A 21,251-nucleotide genomic window follows, 5' to 3' on the forward strand; every position below is an offset into this window, starting at 1 on the left:
TGATGTGGCAAGTTCTTGGTACACTATAGCCATTAAGTGATATATCTTAGTTTGCATAAACAGGAAAAACCTGCCTATATCAAACGTACTCAACATTGGTCAATATATATGCATGTGTCGGTTTAGACTGCTTTTACTATATGATATATTGACCTGTATATAAGCCACACCTTGACAACAAGGTCTCCTATTTCTGTATATTGAACCTGTGTAGTCTGAAGAACTCTTCATTCTGAACAAAAATATTGGACCCTGCATGAAAATTAACCTTGTTCAATTGTGTAAAATTTACTGACCATGTGTGATAACTTATAATTTTAGTTCCTGCCTGTAACTATGTTAAACACACTTGGACCCGTATTCATGTAACAGTTCTCATGCTCAAGCATGGATTTTGTGCCAAATTTCTTGTTCTTGTTATAAATTGATTAAAAAATCTTTATTTTGTCAATATTTTGTAAAAAACAAGACTTAAAGCTGAAAACTGTTTTGAATGTTTACATTTGACTTGTTTCTTGTTTCATGAATACAGGCCTCGGTGGAATTCAATTTCACAAACACATTCTATGATATATATATACCATATAGCACAGATGTAACTGTTATAACGGTAGAGCTTGTCCACTTCTGCTAATCCAGCTGGGCAATAAGGCTAGCTACTGTATACCTCCATTGTACATTCACACCTGTATACAGAGACCACCTTAAATTGCAATTTTATAAAGTGGTCTCCTGTTGCAGTTGGTCTCTAATAATGCAGATTAAGTAACTCCTTCACCCCTGAAGAAACATGTGAACTCTTCAAATTCAAAGGTTGGAATAGTTCATTATGAAGTTTCAGGAGTGAATGAGTTAATATGAAATGACTGCAATTGGGAGTTTAAAAATGTTTTTTTAAGGGTCCCTGTCCCACTGTTCTGTTTGTTTCTATATATATAGTAATTACCATCCCTTAACTTCTGTTTGTTTCTATATATATAGTAATTACCACCCCTTAACTTCTGTTTGTCTCTATATATACAGTAACCATCCCTTGACTTCTGTTTGTTTCTTCATATACAGTAACCCTCCCTTAGCTTCTGTTTGTTTCTATACATACAGTAACCATCCCTTAACTTCTGTTTGTCTCTATATATACAGTAACCATCCCTTAACTTCGGTTTGTTTCTATATATACAGTAATTACCATCCCTTACCTTCTGTTTGTTTCTATATATATAGTAACCATCCCTTAACATCTGTTTGTTTCTATATATCCAGTAACCATCCCTTAACTTCGGTGGGTTTCTATATATACAGTACCCATCCCTTAACTTCTGTTTGTTTCTATATATACAGTAACCCTCCCTTAACTTCTGTTTCTATATAACTGTAGAATATAGTTTTGGCAGGAAACTTTCGATGACCAGGTAGCTCACACAATCTGAACTCTGGGGTCATTTTTCAATAGTGGTGGTCTATAAAGCAGGTTTGACTGTAGTTTGGTGTGAACCTGTCAGGAAATGCTTGTTTGGTATCAGCGTTGGTTTAACACAGCCAAGAGTTGCTTTGGGTGGAAGGTGGCACAATGGATTATTATTATTCTCTTTATTGCCTCCAAAGATGAAGATTACAAAGTAATGTGGAACATATATACAAAGTATTTGGTACATATATACATGAATACATAATATGCATTACATAAATATACACTTTATATATAGGTTTGCACAAGCCAAGTAAATTATAATAAATTGTATTGATAAGTGGTACGTAATACTTATACATGACTATGTATATAAATCAATGTATCGTTGTATTTGTTAATACATGCAATAAAGACATTTATTGTAACATACTAACTATAAACGCGGAAGAGAATCACATTTCACCAAGACAGCAGGGGTCCATTCCTCGATCAGATGTGAAAAGGTATAATTGGGTCACCTGCCTGACCACATGGGTTTTCACATAAGACCCAGATCTGCACGCTTGCATCAGGGCCAACAAATTAGGGTGATTAATATCACCTGGAAAAAATTGTTTCACAATTGTTGTGAAATGAATAAAGTTCATATTTTAAGGATCCTTATACCTGCACTGCCAAAAAAAAAGAAACAATGCATTCAAAACTTATTTTTCCGGTATGACTGGTAGCTTATAGCTTTGATGAATCAGTTTTGAAAAGGAAAGTTTACCTTGCGGGACTTCAATTAAAACACAATGGAGATGTATAAACCAAATATAATCAACAGACATGTTCCGAGTGTAATACATTCTGTGGAGCCGGACCAGGATTCGAACCTGGACAAAGGAAGTGTACGAGCTCAAACTTTGCTACAGTTATATCCAAACAGATATTAAGGGGAGGTAACTGTATATAGGAAAAAGGCAGTGCAGTGGGACAGGGACGGAAGTTAAGGGGAGGTTACTGTATATAGGAAAAAAGGCAGTGCATTGGGACAGGGATCCTTAATTAAGAATAGTGATGTTTCATCTACTAGCTGTGATGCAATCAATCTCAGTCATCTTTGTGCCATGAACAGCCATTCGTCAATTCATTTTAGTCATTTACAAAATCAATGAGTAATCATCTTGATTTACAAAGGTCAGGATGAAATATTCAAAGTTTTTCCACTGTTCAAATAGCTTTCATTTTCAATATATATATATATATATATGTATACAGGCTTGTGGAAAGATCAATTAACCCACCTACGTGTCATGGCAACTAGAAAATTGCCTGAGCATGTTCAGTTTTGCAAAGTACACGCTGGCTTGCTAAAGTGATGATTTCATCATGTTTATATCAGTTCTACAGATATTTCTATTAAACATAGCAGTCAACATGCAGTAATATTTTGGTAGGTTTGAACATTCACTAATGCAGGAAGAGAAATATTTCCTTGTCTGATATATAACCTTACTTGCACGTTTGAGTGTACAGTATAATGTCAATACATTTAAAGATCTTCACTCATGTATTTAAAGATAAAAATAAACATTACGACATGACCAATAAATTTTGATGTTCCTGTTGGCTCATTGTTCATTTTACTGTTGAATATTGCTTGAAAAAAATTCTCTTAAAATGAAAAACATTATTGAAATTTATGTAGATTTTACCGTAAAAGGCACTAAAATTTTCTTTAAAACTTGCATAATTATAATGATATTAAGCACAGAGAATAGTTTTGAGTTGTTATCTAGGTATCTGGAAGGGAAACAATAATGATTACATAACTTGCGAGCTAAAAATATATGTAAGGCTTTGTCTAATTCGAAAAAAATATTGAAGCCAATTGTGAAATTTATTGACGATGTTTATCAGCTATTTGTTCCCATACTTTTATATGGGTATATGGATTCGGTGAATATTGTCATTAAATGAAAGGTTGAGCTATAAATCATGTAGCTCACCTGATTAAAGTTGTATATAGTGTGGGTATATACCTGTACAGGTGGGAGTTACAGGTAAACACCAGTGTGTGTACTGGCCATGGCTCATGCAGTGATGCACAGGTAGGAGGTTCAATAGTACAGCAACATATACAAACAGGAAGACCACAGGTACGTTATATTAGATTTTACGAAACATAGATTTCTGATTCAGAGAAATGTTCTGATTATTCAGTTTTTCACAATTCACAAGTTTGTAAGACAAAACAGTTATGTACGTAGACATATAATACAGAGAATGTTAAAATTCTAGTTTTGTTTGTTGTCTATCAAGAAGTCCGGTCTGTCGTAAGCAAATTATGCAGATGAAGATGTCATATTATGTTAGTTGTTTTAAAATTCTATTACTAGAAGAGTAGATCAAAGTCTAGTAAGTAATGTTATACAATTTGTAAATAGTGTTTATTCAGGAGAAGATTTACATTTCCGTATCATTTGGTGTCATTTACAAACGCATACGTTTGGTTGTAGAAGTCATAATTGCCTTTTACGTAATTTCTTGCATTACTCATGTAGCTTTCATATGCATAGAAATGGCTTCACTCCATATCACTTTGCTCATGATAAAATGCAAAATAGGTTTTTACGAACTTTGTTTATATGTATCATCATCTTACGTTGACACAGACTTGTATGTGATCTATTTCACTTTAGGTCATTAGCGAATCATGTGCTGTATATGATTCCATGTGATGACCCGGGCCTGTATTAAGCCCATCCCCTTCACAAATGAGTATATGGAAATACGTAACTTATAAATATACTTTTTGGTATAATCCCACTCCTCATTTTTCTCTCTTATTTATGTATATAGAACATTAAAAATGATGGTTATGGGGCATGTGTTTGGATATTGGCCCCATATTGAGTCTCTATAGGAGACGGAAGATCCGGTACATGTACATGAAGTAATATGTAAATGAATTATGCAAGTTTGTGCTTTCTTGATTCAGAAATCCTGGATCCACCACTGGTCGCACCTGCAAAACAATATCATTTAATATATGGCTCATAATTAAACAAAATATATCATGAAATTGTAAAAAAAATGTTAATAATTTAAGAATGACCCTGAAATGTTTTTTAGGTAATGTAACTTTTATGTTACTAGAAATTTTCGAAGATGTGCAATTTAAGAAAAATCATCTTCATATGTCAAAATAAATTGTGACCATGCTATGTGTATGTGTACAGAGTCACCTCTGTAATCAGGTCACTAAAACTGTGTGGCCCCAAGTTTTTTAACTTACAAAAAGCTCCCTTTTTGTTGTTCACTGATAAAGCTTGGACCTGTGAAGTTCTGCACGTGATTAAAATCCAGTCTGAAGGATTTCTATTGACTCAGGTCACTTAACAAGACTGACCCCTAAACATTCATGACTTTTCAGGGGGTCAGTCTTGACCCATGGTGAGATCTTGACCCCTTTTGTTACTTTGGAATGTCACGCTGGAGCTCTCCTCTGTTTTCCTTTTCACTACAGTCGTCAAATTGAATAAACAAGGTTATATTTCAGTAGGTATATCACAATTTCCGCGTGTTTCTTCCCATTCACCGGATGGTTCCGACTGGTTGATTCCTCATACATGAACTATGTATAGGCAAGTGATAGCGATAAAAAAAAATGTGACGACCACATGGAATTATGACAAGCTATGTCAATATTGTGGATAATTTTATTTGTGAATATTTGTGAGGATTAAGTACATGACACGGGGTCGCTGGCTATTAAATAGTCAGACAATGAGTTTTGCAGCAAACATGGACAGTTCAAATGAACATCATGGCAGCTTTGATCTACTCAATGATATTGAACGGGAAATATCTTGGGGTCTGAAAGCAGGTAAGTATATTACAACAGGGTTAATACGGTAGACAGGTGTGGGGCAGGGTCTATAAAAGGAGGGGAGGCGCAAATGGTTGGGTATACTGAAGCAGAGGAGGAGAAGGGCGGGTTGGGGGTCGGGGGTCACAGATCAGGGTCATTGTATAGTGAGTGTATATACTCACACAAGTATTTAAGACTAGCTCTTCATGTCTTCATGGTTGGAGTAGCTTGGTATGTTGGGTATTGTCACTGTAAAACTATAACAACAGTATAATTCATCCCTGTAACAATGTTGGGGTTAAGAAAATACGCAAAAAAATATGTGGTAAATCTGTTAAGTTACCTATAGATGAACTTGCCTGCTGATTTGGTGTTTTTGTTACAGCCAATAACATAATGGGTCTTTTGGAATTTACAATAAGTCTAATAATGGAGATTGTAATTAATTTTGGGTGAATGTTAGATGTTCTAAAATATCTCAGTACTGTTGTGAAAAGAATTATTCATAGATCTTTTATGAAAAAAACCCCTTATAGATAAAATAACATCATGAAAGACACAAAAAGACGAAAAAGTAAATAAAAGTGTTTTGAATGTAAAAATGCTATATGGCTCCAGTACAGGATTCAAACCCTGGACCTCATCCAATCATTTAAACTGTACTTGCCCAATCTTTGATACGTTAAGGTACAAATGTGACTTTAGGGGTGAATGGATTAACCAGATAAGCTACCGCAGGTCAGCTATATATAGTACCCTGGCTCAGTCCGGCACTACAGTTATATTCAGAACAAAATTCAAGGGAGGTAACTGTATGCTCAATACAGTGGTATCCTCCAGTGTTTTGCTTGCAGTGGGACATATATCCTTAACTGTGTTCTACTTGTAAAATCTATGTACACACACTTAGGTGCATTGTTGTTACATCATTACTGTGATAATAATACAGTTTCTGTCTCAATCTCAATACACATACAGTGACGTGACGAACGTCTTTCATATGTTACATCATTTTCCCATTGGATTCTTTGTTGATTTACTTTTTTTCAAAACCTTTTCGTGACTTCATTTGAAATCCACTGTTTATAGAACTTTACGTCCTGTTAGAGAGGTATCCAATGTTTCCTTTGGTAATATTTGTATTATTATCTGTGGCTCAGTTGTTGAGATATCTACTTTGACATATTCCCATGGACACAATGCTAAATTTTGCCGTAGAAATTGGTTTTGCCAAAAAAATCATCATGGTCAGATTTCTTTGCAACTGATAATCATATTACTATTACCAAGAAAAGCGGTAGATAATTTTCAACCTTTGAGCAGAAATGTTTGACTAAAAACAAAGCTAGGAAAATCAATTTCTCAAAATTAAATTAACATAGGTTTCAATTGAAAAATGATGTAACATGAAATACTTACGGCACGTCACTTTATATCAAAGCCCCATTTATATCATTTTGTATAGAATGGGATACAATACAAAGTGTTAACTATATGAGTGACTGCACATATATCTACCATGTACACAAATCAATGTGTACTTCAACAACCATTTATGATTTTGATATGTTACCTGTATATTTTTAGGAAATTCTTATGTATTTTATTCCAGGTGAAAATTAACAAATTCATCCCTACATATCTAAACTGGACCTGCCCAGTCATTGATTTGGTAAGGTTCAAGTGTTACTTTAGGGGTGAATGAGTTAAGCAGATCAGACTGAAAAAAATTCTTTCAATGCAAAGGGGCATATTACCTTTACAGCTTACAAGACCATATTTGTTTCAACACCTTATCATACCATATTTATTCTGTAATAAGCCCAAGGTGCCAAGCATAACCTTTTACTCAAAGTAAGAGTTGGGTCGGGTGGTGCAGTGGATAGTGCACTTGCCTTTACCCAAGGTGGCCGAGGTTCGATTCCCCGATCGGACGTGAAAAGGTGTGGGGGTTACGGTAAACCTCTGGTCAGTTCAAATCGGCAGATAGTTCAAACACAATTTTTTTTCAATAAAAACAATAATTTTCTAGCTAGGGATAGTTCAAACTCTGATTGACCCTATTTCGGATAGTCCAAACTTGTCAAATGAAGAACGTAAAGTAAGATTTTTTTCCGGCAAACTCCATTGAAAGCTCGCGGTGATCGGCCCCGGAAAAATGCCAATACTTTGATCAACAGACACGTTTAGGGTAATGGGTTGTATGTGTGAGCATTGCAGTACAGCTGTGACAGACAAACCATAAATATATGTCACAGATTTTAGCGTTGATTCATTTTTTGACATTGTTTGAAAAATACATTGTGCACGAGACAGCCAATTGCAACTTAGGCCCCGACAATGTATAAATAACATGCGATCCGTACGAACTGACGTCACGCTGTATGGCAAACTAAGAAATCTCCTGTGTATTATCAAATACATTGTTAACTAAGCATTATAATTATTTTATTGCGACCAGACATCCCTTAATTATTGCCAATCAAGGTATTACCTGTAAACGTGTGCCCTCACACCAGGTAGGGAAGGACACGCGTGAAGTCGCGGTAGGGATCGGCCGCCCAGCCATGGTGAGTGACGTGATTAGCATTCATGTCCAAGTCCAAACAATCCACAGGTGTCCCAATTAGCGATGGGTAATTTTGAAGGTGTCAAATAAGTTTGGTAGGTATTAGGACTATATCACTTATAATTTAAAAGCAGACATGTTGATGTTCTGACCAAATTTTACTAACATTTAGACCTATATTTACAGTTGCACTTTGTAAACGCAACAGGTTATGTAGACTATGTTTTCAATTTATTAAACGGACCATTCATTACGAAATAATATATACAATAGTTTCTGATTCAAATAAAACCTAACCACGCAGAGACTCAATATTTAGGTCTCTGATACAAGGTAGTCTAACTTTTGTGTCACAAACAAAACGTGTACTGTTTTGGGGCCTACACAATGGCCTCTGCTTTGCAATAACGATCATAATTATCTCGAAATGAAGAAAGTTTAATGATCAATTAAACTTGAATTAAATAATATACTACATGTATCATTTTACCCATTTATAAATGTGCCATTGTTTTATGCCAGGCCGTCGTCGTTACGTATCGACCTTACGCTTATTTTCTGAAGCATAATTTCGTATAATTCGAACAGTTTCATCAATATTTATTGAATTTTGTTCGAACTGACCGAAGGTTTACCGTACCTTAAGCTACCAGACCACATCGTTTTTACTCTGGGTACTCTGCTTTCCTCCCACATAAAGGCCCTCCACACGCAAACATCCAGGCCAACAAGAGTGATAATTAAATATAAGTTTTAATAACTTGTTTCGTAATTGTTGTAAAATAAATAAAATTTATCTTATAGAAAGTAAGAGTTTGGAGTGGGTGTTATCTCTGGATATGATGAAATAGCAGTTGTTATAGTATCTTCTAAACTGCAGTATATATGGGTGGGTTTATTTATATATACCAGGCATGGGCTTATTTCTGGATAAATACAGTAAACTTGCCTTGTTTCAGTTAATAATTGTGAACAAATCGTACCAGTAAGTCTGTTTTGAGGACGTGAACCATGAACAGTGTTTATATAGAATCGTAAAATATTTTAAACCAAAATGAAAATAATCTAAAATCATCAGTAAAATCCCCGCAATTAACCACTAAACATACAACTGTAGATAGGAATCTTATTATTTTCTTTCAATTTTCATTTTGTAATTGTTGAAAAATATATTAACTCATTCACCCCATAAAATGTATAATGAACTATTCCAACCCTTGAATTGGAAGAGTTCAAATGTGTCTTCAGGGGTGAATGAGTATAAGACATAAGTATTATATGTTTATGAATTCTTATTGATTGTGAAATTAATGTTTTCTTTAAGGCCAGGCCCTCATTGTTGACACAGGTAGAGTACACTGGCGGTTATATTGGACTAACCCTATATAATACACAACGGTCAATTGACCTTCAATGACCAGCACAATTCTGGCCTTTAGTCACCCATGAAATGTCCACAAGTTTGTCCGTTTATGGTCCTTAGTATGTGGTCAGGTATATACTGCTGACTGTATATCTCTCAGAAATTCTGCCTTATATACTACAAACAGACAAGTTGTGTATATAATTATACCTAAGGGCCAGTTTTCCTATGTACATAGGGTGGGGGGTATTGGTGGTGGTCGGGGGTTGGGGGTTGGGGGTAGGGGGGTCGTAGGATAATTTCGCACTGGAATGAAATTTTCCTTCATCCTTCAAGACTTTCCTTAACTCATTCACCCCTGAAATTTCACAATAAACTATTCCTACCTCACAGGGGTGAATGAGTTAATAACAAATCAAATACAGGATCCTTTTCTCCCACTACTTACTCTGGGATTTGGTAAAAATCAACAAAGGAACTGAAAATGCAACAATATATGAAGAAGATTTTCTAAATAGCATCGAGATAGCATACAAATGATCTAACAACAGGAGAGCAGGAAATATTACGATGTACCAGAGGTATACTTTAAAATTAAAGATTTTGCAACCTGAAGTCTGGGGTTCGAATCCTGGTCTCGACCCACTTAAAGTTTACGCTCAAAACACTATTGTTGATTATTCTGTTTATATTCTATTTGTTTCATCTTCATCATTTCTCGTTAAAGTCCCGTAAGGTATGGGTTTATTTTCAGAAATGATATTTATTATATTTATATCTATAGTCATGCTGGACCAAACAGTCAGTTACAGTTTTTGATAGTGGTACGGGGATCCTTAACTACGCAATATTGTAATGACACTGACATCTCTAATCTATATAGTACAGTGACATCGTAATGACATTATAGATGTCGTTCAAATATTGATCACAGTCTGTTACCTAGGTATTTAATCATCAAAAATCTGTCGACGTAATGAATTGTGCACCTGGAACATGTGTATAGCCATACACTGTAACCTTAATCCGTCAGATCTGGGTTAATTAAGTATGTTAGTGTATTAGTAAGAAGTAGGTAGCGACAGGTAAGAACAACAGGTGAGTACGGGTATTTTACACAGGTATGATCAAGACCCAGCTATATTTAAAGCCTGTTTAGTTTAAATGACAAATTAACACACATATGTATAATTCAAAAATATTTTACTTCATAGCTAAAATGAATTTGCATGTAAATGAGTTCAATATGACCACTGAGCCCATATTCATGAAACCATTTTCATGCTCAAGCATGGATTCTGTGGTCAAGCCATCTTTCTTGTAACTCACATAAGTCATGTGACACTGTCAATATACTGGGTAGTCTCCAAATTGTTGACAAATTAAAGGTGATCTTTTTATGAATTTTTCTCAAGAAAAAGAAACTAGGCTTATAAGCACAGAACCTGAATTTGAGCATGAGTAAGGTTTTAGAATACGACCTCTGGTGTCAAAAAACGCCAGAAGTATCATTTGTAAATTTAAGGAAAATTGTGTAAAAAGAAAAAAATCACGAAAATGTGTCAAAATGCCATTAAGGTCATCAGATTTTGAATAATTCTGCGGTATTTATTAACTTGTCAGAGAGCATTGTCCGTGACACCTTTTAACCATGAAATAAGTGTCAACAGTTTTAAGGCTTCACTCGAGATAATGTTTTTCGTAATTTGTGTGTTGACAGAGCCCCCACCCTCATCAGCCGCGGACGAGAGCAGGAACATGCAGACCTGTCAAGGCCAGGAATGTGTCTACCGCCGCATCGCGCTCAAGGTCAGTGTCTTCTAAATTACCTTTATTGTCAAGGTCATTGCCTGTATAAATTATATAGTGAGCGGTCAATGTCTTCATAAGCATTTTGATCAATGTCTTCATAAGCATTTTGATCAATGTCATTGACTATAAACACCTGCCGATGGTCCAGGGCAGGTGAATACGGTAGCGAGCAAGTGAAAACTTAATTAAGCTTGCTCGTCAAATTTATTGAATTAGATAATTTTATACAACTTTGTCCTTAACAAAACATGATGTAGTGATGCAAGAAGTTTCTTTCATCAGAAATATACTTAACACTGAAGATAAGTGATGTCACACATTTAATAGTTTTGTGGATGATTTGATTAACTAAATACTCTCAGTTGTTATTGATCAATATGCTGTAATAAATCATATTCATTTGATTATTTCTCACTTTCTGTCTTTGTGCTACAACACAGCGAAAATTGTGTTCCTTCACATGTTTAGATCGTAAAATCATAAATATGTAAATTTAGTTTTGGGTCAAAATCACGAAAAATGTAAGCTCGCATAAGTATAGCCCATTATATGATTCTCAGAGTTTTTATGACTACTTAATTTCTATAACATATTGCATCATAAAATGTTACAGTTCAAGTTCAAGTTCAATTTGTTTATTTAAGTGTCACATATCACAATTACATTGATGTTCATTAATACATATAAAATACTTGTACAAAATATAAATCAATTCCATTGGTACATTCTTGCAGTTGGCTGTTACCTAGAACTTAAAATAGTTTGTTTAACTTAAAAATATCCCCCACTTGTAATAGGGAACAATATCGACATTAGATTATTGTGAGACTACCCTTCTTATTATTATTAACATGTAAGTTGCAGTGACTCAAAGTGCGCTACCTTAGGGTTGGGGAGAGCCCTACCAGCGAACACAGGTCGCTCTGCGCCACTGCAATCATACGATGTAACTTTAAAAATAAAATATTTTTTTTTATCAGTTTAAAAAAAGGAATAACAGGTTAAAAGTAATTGAGAAATCGATTGGCTCCAAGCGAGCTAGCGAGCTAGCTGTAACACAGTCAGCACATCACATTTAGACTCGAGAGGTTACCTCCCTTTGACTACAGTTAGTACTGTCGGATAACAACAGAGTGACAAACTTGTGTTGAAGTTCCTCCATGCTTCAGTTATTGTAAGAAAGGCGAGCAAGAAAAAACTTTTTTTTCCCCGTGTCTTTGTTGTGTATTGAAGGAGGCAGGGCGCAAGATCCGGCGAGATAGACGGTTATGAACCCAAAAGATTAGATCCTTATTTAACTTGCCATGAATTTATGTCCTTTGATCAAGATACCTTGTCAATAATAATGGGGAAAACACTTGAATATTTACCTATTCAGCAGTTTATGGTTGTTTAGTGGGCTGATGTATATGGGTACTTTGGTGCTAGTTTCAGCGTACTAACATGGGCCGTGGAGATTGATATCTATGACAGAAAGATCCCATTAAGTTGTTGTTTTTGCATACATTATACATTATTTCTTAGTTAATGAGCTTTTTTTGCATATATTAAAAATGAGAACTTATAGTTCTAAAATTAAAGTCCATCACTTGAAAAAGTACACCACGACTTGGTGAAGATACAGTTTGTTTAGTTGGTATCAGGTTTAACGACCTTGCAAAAGCTAAGGTCAAATAAAGACAGTTTCACTTACGAATCCTTATTATTATCCTCCACACTATTTGTACAATTTAGCCTGGGTGAAATAAAGTTTAAAAATGGGTATCATATCAGCTGAATGAGGGGCGGGGGGATTGTCCCAGATAACACACAAATACAAATAATATGGGTTTATTATTAAATATTTCCTTTAGAAAAGTTAAAGAACTACTGATCACAGAGAAAACATAGCACATTTATCAGTGACTTTACTCCAGATTTGTGTATATGTAATGGGGACCCCTACCAAGGGTATGTAGGTTAAAAAGAATCCCAGCTTTTGTGTTTAGCCCTATTACATTAAGAGACGCCCACTGGTTTATTCGTAAAACCAGGTATGATTTATACGTCTTAAGGGTCGAAGGTCGGCTGTTTGGTGGTTGTTATGAAATGTTATTCTGAAGGTCACAAGTTTAATCTCATTCTACCTGTTTTGTTAAAAGGGAATCAGGTGAATAAAAAGCCTTGTATATGTTTAAATAATATTGCGTTTATCCTTGAATAAGCTTGGGGAACTAATGCATAATCTCTGACTCAAAGTATGGTGGTGAGTTTATTAACTCATTCACCCCTGAAGACACATTTGAACTCTTCCAATTCAAACGTTAGAATAGTTCATGATGATAATTTAGGGGTAAATGAGTTAAAGGGCAATGGATTAGCTTTTGTTGCAATTTCTACCAAACTGCAATAGATATGGGTGGGCTTATTAGCAGGCATGTGGTTAATGCAGGATAAATATTGTATATATTTTTTGTCCTTTGTGAACTTTTTGTATGTCAATATAATAATCAGTTTATTGTGAAAAAAATACAGCAGTCATTAGGAATGTCTACAATATCCAGAGATTTCAAAAGAATAAATTGTAAACGTGAAACAGATAACGGAGGTTGAGGCCGACGCTACCCAGTAATAAATGTGTTGACTACAACTAGAGGGGATAAATATTCGTCTGTATATATACTTAAGTGTTTTATCATGCATCTCAATATTTTCATCTTACTCAATCTAATTCCTTTTCTTACCATAAGTGTTTTTTCGTGTTTTATGATAAAGTATGTTTCAATGTGATGTAAAATTTGCCGTCTATAGCTGTGATTCGCAATTACAATGCAGGGCCCAGCGTACATAAGACATATTTGTCAGTGCGATGGTAATTTTGCAAAAAAAGAAGTCATTGGAAAAAATGACAAACTTTGTGTGACAACAAAATCACTGTTTACAAAACTTAAGAATTTTTTAATGGGTATCACAAATTATTAAGGAGGTTGCATGCGTCTTTATATATTTCTAAATTGATCGGTACCTGTGTGTTTCCTTAGATTAAGGCTACAGGTGAAAATAACACAGGTACGGCACCCTTTACATGTATTACATCCACCAGAAACTTGTCATCAAAAGGAAACATGACCCCCCACTTGTATTCACACCCTCGGCTCCTTATAGCTACTTATGACTGGAGTAAATGGAGACATGCCAGTTTGTTTAGTGTTGCCCATGACTGTATATAAGCTATTTTCCTGGACTACACTCCAAGGCCCATATTCATGAAAACAATATATTGCTCAAACTCTGATTCTGTGCTCTAGTCTAGTTTCTTGTTCCAGTAATAAATGAACAAAAAAATCGTATTTGTCAATGATTTGCAGGATTTTGGAGTGGCTTAAAATCCAAATACTTTCTGCAGTGTTTACATTGACTTTTTTATTATTAGACATGATTTATAAATACGGGAGTGAGCATAAAGTTGGTTTGTGCACAAAATCTGCTTGAGCATGGTTTCGTTAACATGGACCCAGATATCACTCTGATAGTTTTGTATTAACCTCATAATTACAATCTTCTCTCATAGCCCCTCAATAAGGAAGGAAAATGTTTTTGAAGAAATTCATTTTTTACAAATTGTCATTATTTCCTTTTCAATTTTACTCAGATTACAAGCGATATTATTATTTTGAAATTTCAGAACTTCCTGGTATTTTATAGGATAAATTTGATCAAATTTTTCACGTTTTAAGAAATATCAGTACTTCCCTTTATTTCCTAGGATGTGTTTCATTTGAAATATTAAATTTCTACATCTCAGGAACCTGTCATATGTTTCCATGTAATTTTCACTTGATGATAAACAAATAAGGCACGAGTGCTTGGTTGATCAAATGAGCGTGATGGAGAAAGGAGTTTTATCTTGGGTCCCCTCCGGGGCTCACCCCTGTTCAAAAAGCCACTCTTCTTCAAAGGTAAACAGTTCTGTGGTATTTGTTAAAATTGAGCATAACGTAGACCATATCCTAAAAGTTTTATAATGACATAAAAAAGTAACTTTCTCTGGTTCATGTATTCTATTTATGAAGACCAGTATTTACCTGAATGAACAGTAAGTAATACAAAAGACCTACCTTAAACTTCTCCGAACTCATTCACACAAGTATATTTTTAATGACTTGTTAGCTTGTTTCTTTTAAGTATTTTCGATAAACATTTAAAAATAAATGAAATTTATAAATATCAAATATTTCATGATTTCCTGTTTTTAAGCGATCAGTTGTAATCTTAACGCATTTTGAAAATTCTACATCATTTTGTTGCTCTCTTTGCCAGGATTTGCAAAAAAACACAACAAAACAATCATTGAGAACCTGGGTATTTATACCCTGTGTGTATTTACTTAATGGTAAGACTTGGTTATTAAAAAATAGAAAATACATAATTTAAATTTTATGTTCAAGGATTCAAATTACATGTAATAACCTACAGAGAAGACATGCAGAAAATGTTGTGAAGTAAATTTGAAAAAAGGTCTGAAAATTTCATCGTTAAGCTAACAAGAATTAAAAAAAGCCTCAAGTGTCATTGATCACAATTTTTTTTTAATACCATAAAAAGATGTATTTTACTATGGGTAAATAAAAACAAGCCCATTTGATAACCTCAGGTACATGTAATGGTATAATGGGAATCAGTTTTAATGTGTTACATTCCTTAGAGATGAATGTAATGATAGCTATTTGCTGATGTGTTTTATAGCATACCATATTCAACATTAAGTACACTGTATCCTTGTTTACAAAATGAATGATTGGGGTAGTGTTAAGGGAGAGAGTCTCAGTGCTCTCTATTGTACCTCCAGCAAAAAAAGAGTTCCATTTTCTCACCAATTTACTTTATATAAGGTTAAAGGTGTATGATATAAGTATATAATATAATTTCCTTTTTCACAAAAACATCTCTGCCATAGGGTTTTGATCCCATGAACTCTTGATTCAAGGGATCGGAAACAGGACTTTATTTCCTGCTTTACCTGCCATAGCATTTGCTATGTTCAAAGCTTCTTTGCAATAATATTGGAAATCATTTCAAAATAATGTAACTCCCTCAAAAGGCCTGCTACCATTGGATTTCCTTTGTGTGAAATATAGAGGAAATGACATCAATTTAAAAGAGGAATCTTAACATTTTAATGCCTGTATACAGTATAGAACAAAGTGGAGGGACTGACTTTCTACCTTAAAAAGAATATTTTCCATCGTTTTGAAGTCAAGTTTTCAGTAGTTTTAATTTAAAGAGTAATTGTTTGTCACTTATATGTTTGATGAACATGCAGAAAAAAATGTGGTAAAAGTTAAACACATAACTATAGTATATTTGGGTTATTTTGTCAAAAATACATGAGTGGTGGGCTTATAAGACTAAATGTGGTAAGAATGTACGTAAGGTGTTGTGTTGTAGCAGATACTTTATATATACATCAAATCAAAAACAGGTTTTCTTAATAGAGGCCAATTTTGGAATCGAAAATACCGAAAATACCGGAGTAATTGCCATATGATATTTACGTTTCCATCATCTTATCTGATAACAGGTGCACTAACTAGAACTGCCTTTCACGATAATCATAGGAATAGATTACAAAGAACGTCTATATCTTATAGAATGATCCACTGTATAAAAAACAATTTATGGGGAAGAATTAAATGTAGCTATTTCATATTACAAGTTCATCCTGAAACGGACACGTAATTCTGTGAACAGCTAATGTCTATTTTGTGTGAGATCCTGGATGTAAAAACCAAAAAGTATACGTGCATGAAACCAATTTTTCCTTCGATTGAAGTCAGCAAGTGTAATTTAAAAAAGAAACGAGGTAGAAGTTAATTTTATGGAATGGAGATAGAAATGGGTGACATTGAGTGCAGAGATTTGGTAGAGTATGTTGCTTTAATTGGTGAACTTCGGGGAAGCAATTCATGAAAACTGATTTGGGGGGAAATTTAATACACAATTAAAGTCTTGCATAATTGGTACGGTATCCTCCAAAGCCTAAGTGTGCGTAATTTGTCACAAAAAAGTGATAATTTGTATAAATAGCAACCATAAATCATCGTTTGAAGATAATTTGTTAACAAGAAATGACATCATAATTGAGATATAATTGTATCACAGGTTTTTGATCTATAGAAATGATGGAGATGTTTGCGCAATTTTCTGAGTGAATCCTTATCTCAGTATTTCTGTAGAAAACGTAAGTCTTTTTTTGTATTAGCTCTCCATAAACAACCCCTACAATGAGTTTTAACTTCAGACAGGGTCAAAAGTGCTTCTGGTATTTTATAAGAAATTCATATATTACATTTTGCTAGTAAGGTGTTATATTCTATCTTCTTGATGTATTTTGCCTGGTGTCAAATATCAAAAGTAATATTTGTCACAATGCGAGTGAAAGAGATCACTTTTTGTATCAATCAGTTAGAATGATATTTATTCCTTACATTCAAAGTGGCTGGTTTTCTGTGTAGATCAGGACGAAGTGACAGAAGAATGAATGTTTTTATTTTGTACAACTTAATCTTACTTAACTACACAATTGATACATACTATTTTGGTAAGCAAATCTTACAGAAAATAGAAGTGTTTAAATCTTTGGAATAAGATTCATCAGTTTGGTATGAATAATAAATGCTAAGGTTTTTTCTTAACACAAACAGGAATTGAAAGTTTATGCGAGCTTTCGAAAAAAAATCAATTCCTGTTTGTGTTCAAAAGAAGCTTTCACCATTATTAGTGTATAACTCATTTTTGGAAAGAAAAACATACCTTGACAGACTTCTATGAAATAGTAAGAAAGACAAACTAAACAAAAATTATCTATTACCGTGTATTTTGAGTGTAAAAATATGTCAAGGCCAGACTAGGATTCAAACCCTGGCTCTCTGGCTGAGTGACCGTATTTACTGTCACTCTCACCAACTGAGTCTTTTAGTTTATGGAAGTACCCTATCCTAGTCTAAAAAAGAAAATGTCGTCAAATCTGAAAAAGTGTCGCCATGCATTTGGCGACTTTGCGATCGTTAATGCAAGCCCTTCAGATTTATAAGTCTACTGTAAATCGTAAGCACCTGTACTGTAACTGTTATTTATTTTACATTTATGACCAATAGTAGCTTTGATTTCCTCGAGAACGATAACCCAAGAATGACTTGTTCCTGCGTATAGTGCCGCCCCCTTTTTGACATGACAATATTGACCTAAAAAAGTGTGCACTATACATGCAAAATTACGGTAGTCATGCTACGGTTATATCTGAAACAAAATAAAGGGGAAGTTACGATATTTACGAGAACCACAGTAGACTTTTCTAGTATTTTGTTTGCAGTGGGACAGCGATCGCTAACTCATTCACCACTGAAGACACATTTGAACTCTTCCAATTCAAAGGATGGAACAGTTCATTAAGAAATTTCAGGGGTGAATGAGTTAAGGAAATCACCACTGGTCAGTGATGGCAGTGGTCAAGAATAACAGCACTTGCAGGTACAGTTAAACCAGGACACTGTCCAGCCAGGAGGTCAAAAATGTTGTAAAGGACATTTGGAGGCACTGGACACTGGTCAAGGAAATGTATTTCCATTGTCGCTCAATCATGATCTACTATATAAGTATACGATAAGGACCATAACGATGTTACCTGTCACAGATATATGTGGTCCCACTTATAGCCCATACCGTTTAATGGCTGGCCTGTCAGGTTAACGAAAATCTACTCAGTAGAAAACGACAGATATGACAGTGCAGTGATTTACTTATGGAAAGTTTACAACCCTCGATAGCATTTCTTTGTTTGTTTGTTGTTGATGCACAAAAGCCAGACTGGACATATAAACACAGGAATTACATAAACTGCACGGCTATCATTTATTGCTATATATACTTTTTTATCTTCCTGCTGACCACAGCTGTCTTCAAACTTGAGTGTCTAAGTGTCTCAACTATATTTGCAACTGGAATGTATGAACATTGGATAGAACTTGTTGAAATATTTTGCAACGTCCTGTTGAAAGCACCTTAAGTGGGATCTTTTGTTAATCACATTGTCAAAAGAAACGTCGAAATATGATCTTGGATAAATATTATTGGAATATGTTGATCTTTGGATAAAATTGTGTGACCAGTTAGTAAACCAAAGATCTAAAGCATTTTATTGGAATTTGAAGTGTTGGATCTCTGGATGGCTTTATCGAAATCAGGGATTTTCTAATGGAACTATGGAATAGTTGACCCCAGGATTAAAATATTTGGATGTAATTGACCTAAGATAGAACTATTGGAATAAGGGACCTTTTGATGGAACTATCGAAATCTGGGACTTTTGAAACGAACTATGGAATATTGGACCCCAGGATTAAAATATTTGAACATATGACCTTAAGATAGAACTATTGGAATCTGCGACTTTTCGAAGAAATCATTGAAATCTTAGTCCTCTCGATGGAATTTGAAACCTGTGACCCCTCAAAGGAAATATAATTATAATGTATTGAGATTGAAATCCGGAACAATTGGATGGAACATTCTGAAGTTGACCTCTAGAAAGAAACGGCAATCAGTGACACCTGCCGGATGGATGTATTGGAATTTGTTAAGTCTGTAAGAGACATTTGGAAAGAATTTGTAGAGAATTTGTTATGAATTTTAGAATTTCTCTAAAGAATGTGCAGACTTTCAGTCTACTTTAAACAAAGACATATATCATTCTCTAACAGGGAACTGGAAGGATGTTGTACTTCTGAAGAGTGTTTTAAATTTTATAAGTTCTTTATAAAAAGGTGAGGATTTTAAGTTTGACAAGTGTGATTATTTTATTGACAATTGGAAAGATTTTGTAGAGACATATGGTGTTTTATGAATTCAGGAAATCTTCAAAAGAAATGCATGGATTGTAAGTAATAACTAAAACAAAGGTACAATTTGATTCTTTAATAGAAGTTTTGGAAAAGTAGAGAGAGATGGTACATATTTAAAAAGTTCTTTGAAAGAAATACACAGAATTTAAGTGTATTGAAAAACAGACATAGCTAGGTATATGATAACTTTCAAAAGACATTTGAACAGATTATGAGATTAATGGATTAGCTCAGAAATAAGATTGAATCTCTGAGTGAGCTGTTACATCGATATGATTCATCGGAACCTCAGTTTGACCCATGATAGAAACCACACTCTGTAGCTTATAACCACAGTGCCTGCTGACCCACTCGGACACTCCTTCCCCAATTAGGCCCCTAATACAGCCGATGGATCAGCTATTTGCATAACATGACCATTGTTGGTGCTAAGCTGGAGGTAAGAGTGGTCAGCGAAAATCCTATACAAGTAAATCGTCTTTTGTTTACGGTGTACTCGAGATCTGTTCTGATTCAACTGAACTCTTGTATGTGTTTTGAGGACCGGAGGATGAGTTTACGGTGACAGGTGGGAGGGACTTAAAGTTGATGTAACAGACACCGGATTCAGCTGTGTCTATCCCCGTCCAAGTTTTTAAGGGAGCTGTCGACAGATTTATATAGGGAGCTAAACGTGTTAGGCATAACAGGTCTACTGGAGGTGAAGTGAAGAGATTAGCAGGTGTTATTATCTGTACACAAACTGTTTGTATACATAAAAGTATTGACAAAATACAAGCCCCATTGTGTCCGTTCTACAATACCTATATATGCAAAGAAAGGATTAGACCTGTTTCGGGTTGAACAAATTAAATAGAATGAGCTGAAAAGATCTCTTTCATTCACTATTATTATAAGTTTTAACAAATGGGAGATTCATTGATTGGACGCTATCCATCTGGAACCCTCTTCACACGGTCCCATTGATGGTCCATCAGGGTATGACGGAACACTTGCCAGTCTAATAGGGCAGGTGGATTCATAGAACAGCTAACGTTGGTCTGGGACGCAGGAGTTACTTCATGGAGCAGGAGTACGGAGTTCCTCGCAGCTAATACACCTACGGCAATAAGGGATGGACATCAGTTATCAACATTGTTTGCTCACAATATAGGCCGGATATTGTTGCATTTCATAAAATCTGGTTAAAGTACATAAAAACGAAGAGATATGGCCAAGTGTGAGGATATATGAAGGACAACATCATTATTGAAACAACAGGAAATTATTGGATTTTTATTGAAGTACTTTGATAATACCAGCACTTAAAACTTTTATGGTTTTTGGAAGAAACAATGATGCTTCAGTGAATATAACTAACAGCT

At 34.7% G+C, this 21,251-nt stretch overlaps 1 protein-coding gene across 4 annotated transcripts in view; it reads left to right on the forward strand.

Moving 5' to 3' along the window:
• Positions 1-21,251, forward strand: part of LOC110440519 (pleckstrin homology domain-containing family G member 5-like) — a 172,046-nt gene that overhangs the window by 19,319 nt on the left and 131,476 nt on the right. For 2 of the 4 annotated variants that reach the window (XM_021483649.1, XM_021483648.1), the window contains exon 2: positions 10,917-11,005. In XM_021483649.1, coding sequence (XP_021339324.1) covers positions 10,917-11,005 — 89 coding nt within the window. Of the gene's footprint in view, positions 1-3,456; positions 3,550-10,916; positions 11,006-21,251 lie in introns of those variants that run through there. The other 2 variants (XM_021483650.1, XM_021483651.1) reach the window with 2 other exon arrangements.

The sequence above is a fragment of the Mizuhopecten yessoensis genome, unplaced genomic scaffold (assembly GCF_002113885.1).
Source record: "Mizuhopecten yessoensis strain PY_sf001 unplaced genomic scaffold, ASM211388v2 scaffold11183, whole genome shotgun sequence".
NCBI lineage: Eukaryota > Metazoa > Mollusca > Bivalvia > Pectinida > Pectinidae > Mizuhopecten > Mizuhopecten yessoensis.